This window comes from Tachysurus vachellii, chromosome 24, assembly GCF_030014155.1.
Source record: "Tachysurus vachellii isolate PV-2020 chromosome 24, HZAU_Pvac_v1, whole genome shotgun sequence".
NCBI classification, from domain to species: Eukaryota; Metazoa; Chordata; class Actinopteri; order Siluriformes; family Bagridae; genus Tachysurus; species Tachysurus vachellii.
In genome coordinates, this window is record NC_083483.1 from 16,685,634 (window position 1) to 16,693,133 (window position 7,500).

The 7,500-nt window shown below is 42.3% G+C and overlaps 1 protein-coding gene across 1 annotated transcript in view; it reads left to right on the plus strand.

The window, feature by feature from the left end:
- Positions 1–3,712, plus strand: part of tmed1b (transmembrane p24 trafficking protein 1b) — a 6,480-nt gene extending 2,768 nt beyond the window's left edge. The window contains exons 2-4 of the mRNA XM_060860040.1: positions 910–1,007; positions 2,344–2,530; positions 3,057–3,712. Coding sequence (XP_060716023.1) covers positions 910–1,007; positions 2,344–2,530; positions 3,057–3,275 — 504 coding nt within the window. The 3' untranslated portion in view covers positions 3,276–3,712. The remainder of the gene's footprint in view (positions 1–909; positions 1,008–2,343; positions 2,531–3,056) is intronic.
- The last annotated feature ends 3,788 nt before the right edge of the window (positions 3,713–7,500 follow it).

The following is a 7,500-nucleotide window of genomic DNA, read 5'->3' on the forward strand; positions in this document are numbered from 1 at the left end:
CAAGATAGTGTTGTTGAGCTTCAGATCAGGTACAATAGTGGTGTCCTAATAACCTTTCTTACACTCATTCATGCAGTCACAAAAAAGTGTCGGTTACTAATAAGGAAACTCCGTCCCAAAATACCTGTGTGTTATTCAACCTGAAAGACCTGAAGCAAACCAGCAATGTTCAGGTGGTGAAACACCTCACAACCTACGCTTTAAATGTCACCCACTGAAAACTGAACCTGGGTGTTGAATGAACACAAGGACTGTTCCTATTGGTCGACACACAGCTCAGGGTGTTGAAGTACGCTAACGTTTACATTCTCCGTGTGAAGACGTTTGGTCTAAAATCATCACTGACAAACCGACACACACGTGGCCCGGATCACCATCACAGCACTAAAGATTACAGTCGCAGGTAATAAAGGGAGAGTTTGACAAGGTGTAAAAATGAAACTTTATGCCTGAGTGCTTGATGTGAGGAAATAAGGCTTTTATCTTGTATTTTATTGTATTTTAGTGTTTATAGTCTGAGCTGTGAGTAAATGCAGGAAAAACCCAAACTTGATGCTTTATTAATTTTGTTAGCAGGTAAAAAGCTGAAGAATAAAACTGTCAATGATTTCATGGTTCATTTCAACACCTTTCCTTTTATTTGTATTTCATTTATTTTTATTAAAAGCAACAACTTTTTTTTTTCTTTTTTTTTAACAAGAAGAAATTTTCTGGAGATTTAATCTTCGCATTACATTTTTGAAATGTTGTTAAAAGACAAACGCTAGTGGCCCAAAATGTTGGGTTTGTTCAAGCAACATAAGACTAATGGGTTTAATGTAGTGTAGCGATTTTTTTCTTGAGATGTTTTTAAAAATCTAAAAGCTGAAGCAAACCTGGAGGTAACGTTAATGTTTGTGTGTTGTGTAGGTGATCGCTGGAGCAGGGATGGACGTGGACTTCTCCATTATCTCTCCTCATGGACACCACCTGGCCTCTGAGTTTCGCCGCTCGGACGGCGTTCACATGTACGTTACCGTGATAAAAAATAATATTTTTAATTATACCTGAACAAATCTAATTAGATATTCAAATTGAAGGGTGTTGATTATACGATTTAGAATAATTTCTGTTGTTCTGTTGGTGTTTTTATTACATTCATTTTGTGGATTTTATTGTGATTTTGTCATAACAGTGCTAAATGTGTAAGTCAACAATTTAGTTCTAAGAGTTGATAGTTTACACCAGCAGTGTTCAGTCTTACCCACAAAGGCCCGGTGTTGGTGCAGGTTTTCATTCCAACCAAACTGAAGCTACACCTGATTCCACCTGTTTAATCAGTTGTTCTTGGCTTTTAGTATAGACTCTGGTGTGGCTTCTGCTTGGTTGGAACGAGAACCTGCACCACACCGGCCCTTTGTGGATAAGACTGGACACCGCTGGTTTAGAGGATCTAGTGTAAGGATCTGAACAACTTTGTATGGGCCAGGAGCCCAGATGACTAGGTCAGAACTTCTCCAAAACAGGTGTGAGGTGTTGCTGGTATGCAATGGTTAGTACATACTAAAGACGTAATCCAAGGAAAGACAACCAGTGACAGGCTGATGGACAACCAAAGCCACCGATGTGCATAAGAATTGAAGGCAGGCGCATTTGGTCCGACTCGTACACAAGAGTTACTGTAGCAGAAATTAGCTGAAAACGTGAACGGTGGCTCTGATAGAAAGGAGTCCGATCACACGGTGCATCACAGCTCACTGCGATGTGTAGCTGCAGAATGTTCAGAGTGGCCATGCTGTGTCCTGACCACCAAAAGCTCCTACAAGCATCAGAACTGGACCATGAAGCAAAGAGGCCTGGTCCGACGAATCACATTTACTTTGCATCAAGTTGGTGGAGGCAGTGTGAAGATCTGAAAGACCTGCTCTGGGCAATGTTCTGCTGGGAAACCTTGTGGTCTGGCACTCATGTAGATGTTGCTATAACGTACCTAAACGTTGCTATTCCCTAATGGCCGTGTCCTCTTTCAGCGGGATAATGTACACTGTCACACTGCAAAGATTATTTAGGAATTGTTTGAGGAACATGACAGAGAGTTTAAGGTGTTGATTTGGCCTCCAGATTCCCCAGATCTCAATTCTGTCAAGCATCTGTGGGATGTACTGGACCAACACGTCTGGTCCATGGAGGCTCCACCGTATAAATGACAGGATGTAAAGGATCTGCTGCTGGATACCACAGCACACATTCAAAGGACTTATGGAGTCCAAGCTACACAATATTAGGGAGATGATTTTAGATGAAGTTCTGGCGGAGTTTCTATAATGCATGATGAGTATTAAAATGTAAAGATTGTGTGTTTAGGGTGGATTCCACTGAAGAAGGAGACTACCAGATCTGCTTCGACAACAGTTTCAGCCGCTTTTCTGAAAAGATGGTGTTCTTTGAGGTCATTCTGGAGAATGCAGCTGGTGATACAACGGTTGAGGACGAGTGGGCGAGGCTGGGTGACCCCGAGAACCTGCTGGAGTATAAGCTGGAGGACATCCGGGTAAAATACATCATAATATTAGTCTTATTACTAACACGTAAACACTAGTCCAGGACAAACCAGCACAAGTTATGTTGTCAATTTGAATCAACCAAAAATTAGATTTAAAATCAGGAATAGTTGATAAATAAGAGTGTGTGTGTGTGTGTGTGTGTGTGTGTATATATATAATTAGATTAAAAACACTCGTGTTAGGACTCATTAGGCAGTAGCTCGAGTGGTTAAGGCTCTGGGTTGTTGCTTGGGAGATCAGGCTTCAAGCCTCAGCACTGCAAAGCTGTCAATGTTGGGCCCCTGAGCAAGGCCCTTAACCTCTCTGTTCCAGGGGGACTGCGTCACGGTGGACCGTGCGCTCTGACACGAACTCACAGGGTTAGTTTATGGAGGAAAAAAAGAATTTCAGCTACTGTACAAAGTTACTAGACTATACTAGAGAGAAAATATTCTGTACATTGAAGTGATTCTCATCAGCATAGAAGTGTAAGTGTTGTGGCGTGTTAATAACCCCACCTCACCCCCCACGCAGGAGTCGATCGAGTCAGTGCACCGTCACCTGGAGCGAAGTCGGCAGATGCAAACCGTCCTGAGAGCATTTGAGGCTCGAGATCGTAACCTGCTGGAAAACAACCTGTGGCGAGTCTCTTTCTGGTCCTGTACCTCCTTGGTGGTTATGCTCGCCGTGGCCTACGTTCAGGTTTACACCGTACGCCGCCTCTTTGATGACAAGAGGATGGTCAGGTCCTGAGGACACGCCAGCTTAAGCAATCAGTATGCTGTGTGGAACTGTGTGTCATGTGGTTTGGCACCGGAAATGACTCTGAGCTCATAAATTTTTAGGAAAAAGTGCCTTACTCAAGGATGTGGTCGCAGCTGCAGGATCAAAAATGGAGTCTTTACTCCTCATCTCGGGTTTCTGTACATCTGTACGTCTGTACGTCTGTACATCCTGCTGTACATCCATGAGCATCACCCCATTTCCTTCATTGTGAATAACATGATTTCTGTGATTGGGTCACAGCAGATAATCACAGCTGTGTTATAACCATGTTATGCATGATAAGGCACATGTTCAGTAACCTTTTATACAACAGTTTTTCAAAGTAAAAAAAGTGCTTTTATCACATTTTTTTGTGCTGATGAAAACAATAAATTGTAACAATAATAAAATGGAGACAAATGTGATCAGTTATAAGCTAACAGTAATTCTTGTTAAACATTTCCCAGTATAACTGTACTCATGTTGCACTGCAGACTGAACTGTAAAGACACAAACAGACACAAATTCTTTACAACCCTGCAAATGTACACGTGATCTTAAAAGTTAGCCAGCAGTAGAACAATGTGGGGGATGTGGCAGCCTAGTGGTTAAGGTGTCGGGCTACCATACGGAAGGTTGTGAGTTCGATTCCTATGTCCACTAAGCTGCCACCGCTGGGCCCCTGAGCAAGACCCTTAACCCTCAATTGCTCGGTTGTATAAAAATGAGATAAAATGTAAGTCGCTCTGGATATAAGGACGTCTGCTACAACAAAAAGTTAGTGCGAGCAGCAGAATGAAAGGATTTAGAGGAAGGGTTCAGGTACGAAGAGGCAGCTTGGGGAAAAACATGTAGTTTTAAGATGAACATGTAGAAAGTGTGATTCAGTAAAGTTTTAAAGATGATTTGGTCATTAACATAAAAAGTAGCATGAAGGTTTTAGGTTAGTAAATCTTAATCATTTATTTAATTATCATAAGGATGTACATAAGGAAGCTATTTCCCGAGTAACAAGGAAACCTTTTGAGGCCATATAACACACAGACCTGGATCCAGGCACAGATAGCTAGGTACGAACATTAGCCTTGTGTTTACTCCCTGTGTTTACTTAAAGTGAACCATGTATTTGGTACAGGTCCATAAATCCAGTGATGCAGTGATACAAAGGTTCATCTTTAGTTCATATGTTACCCAATGAGACAAGAACCTTGAAAGCATGAGGTTACTATAAGCAGCTGCAGAACAGAACAGAAAACAAAACAGGAAAGCTAAGAACTTGGAGAGATCGAACAAAAACTAGGAATCTGCGCAATGAAGAACGTAGCTAGAAAAACCGCCACTGATCCTTTTCACATAGAATGTTCCACAAGGACACAGAGACTTTTCAGTGAACGCTGAGACCTACTGAGACCATATGGATCTGATGATCTAATGGAATGTGAAGTCTAAATAGGCTAAACTAGGTATACCAGGGCAGCTGGCACCTTGGCATGGTTCTTTATTGTTAAAGGTACACGTGAAGGAAGAGTTCACATTGCGTTACAGTAGAAATAATACTGTACATGGCAGCCACTTGTCTAGGATCTATACGCTCTCGGACATTTATCAAAACATTACTTATTGAGTGTCTTTAGAGGTGTTAGAACAATATCTGCATTCAGTTTTAAAACATTAGTGCTTTGGATCCCACCATCCCTCGCTAGTCGTTAGCGGTTTGCTCTGTTAGCCGTGTCCACTTCTACCTCCTGTTTTGTTAATCGGCAACTTTAAACCTGCTGTTTGACCGCATGTACGAGGTCATGTCCTGTGAGCGTCTCAAGATACTCGATGTACAAGATACATCCTGACACTACAAAAGTGTATCATCTTAAAGTTGAACAAAACAGCAGCAATTACATTTTAATAAATATACCACATGGCCGAAGGCTTACCCCAGTATGTGTTCAGCCAGTTTTTTTTTCCCAAAGTTGAAATAAAAAAAAAATGTTCTAAATGACACTACAGACACACACACAGAGACACGTACACATACACAGTAGACAGTACAGACACACACAGAGACACATACACAGTAGACAGTACAGACACACACACAGATGTACGTACACATACACAGTAGACAGTACAGACACACACACAGATGTACGTACACATACACAGTAGACAGTACAGACACACACACAGATGTACGTACACATACACAGTAGACAGTACAGACACACACACATGCACGTACACATACACAGTAGACAGTACAGACACACACAGAGACACATACACAGTAGACAGTACAGACACACACACAGATGTACGTACACATACACAGTAGACAGTACAGACACACACACAGATGTACGTACACATACACAGTAGACAGTACAGACACACACACAGATGTACGTACACATACACAGTAGACAGTACAGACACACACACATGCACGTACACATACACAGTAGACAGTACAGACACACACACAGATGTACGTACACATACACAGTAGACAGTACAGACACACACAGATGTACGTACACATACACAGTAGACAGTAGAGACACGTACACATACACAGTAGACAGTACAGACACACACAGAGACATGTACACATACACAGTAGACAGTACAGACACACACACAGAGACACGTACACATACACAGTAGACAGTACAGACACACACACAGAGACACGTACACATACACAGTAGACAGTACAGACACACACACAGAGACACGTACACATACACAGTAGACAGTACAGACACACACACAGAGACACGTACACATACACAGTAGACAGTACAGACACACACACAGAGACACGTACACATACACAGTAGACAGTACAGAGACACGTACACATACACAGTAGACAGTACAGACACACAGATGTACGTACACATACACAGTAGACAGTACAGACACACACACAGAGACACGTACACATACACAGTAGACAGTACAGACACACACAGATGTACGTACACATACACAGTAGACAGTACAGACACACACAGATGTACGTACACATACACAGTAGACAGTACAGACACACACACAGAGACACGTACACATACACAGTAGACAGTACAGACACACACAGAGACACGTACACATACACAGTAGACAGTACAGACACACACACAGATGTACGTACACATACACAGTAGACAGTACAGACACACACAGATGTACGTACACATACACAGTACAGTACAGACACACACAGATGTACGTACACATACACAGTAGACAGAACAGACACACACACATGCACGTACACATACACAGTAGACAGTACAGACACACACACAGATGTACGTACACATACACAGTACAGTACAGACACACACAGATGTACGTACACATACACAGTAGACAGAACAGACACACACACATGCACGTACACATACACAGTAGACAGTACAGACACACACATGCACGTACACATACACAGTAGACAGTACAGACACACACATGCACGTACACATACACAGTAGACAGTACAGACACACACACAGATGTACGTACACATACACAGTAGACAGAACAGACACACACACATGCACGTACACATACACAGTAGACAGTACAGACACACACACAGAGACACGTACACATACACAGTAGACAGTACAGACACACACAGATGTACGTACACATACACAGTAGACAGTACAGACACACACACAGAGACACGTACACATACACAGTAGACAGTACAGACACACACACAGATGTACGTACACATACACAGTAGACAGTACAGACACACACACAGATGTACGTACACATACACAGTACAGTACAGACACACACAGATGTACGTACACATACACAGTAGACAGAACAGACACACACACATGCACGTACACATACACAGTAGACAGTACAGACACACACATGCACGTACACATACACAGTAGACAGTACAGACACACACAGATGTACGTACACATACACAGTAGACAGTACAGACACACACAGAGACACGTACACATACACAGTAGCCAGTACAGACACACAGAGACACGTACACATACACAGTAGACAGTACAGACACACACACAGATGTACGTACACATACACAGTAGACAGTACAGACACACACACAGATGTACGTACACATACACAGTAGACAGAACAGACACACACACAGATGTACGTACACATACACAGTAGACAGTACAGACACACACATGCACGTACACATACA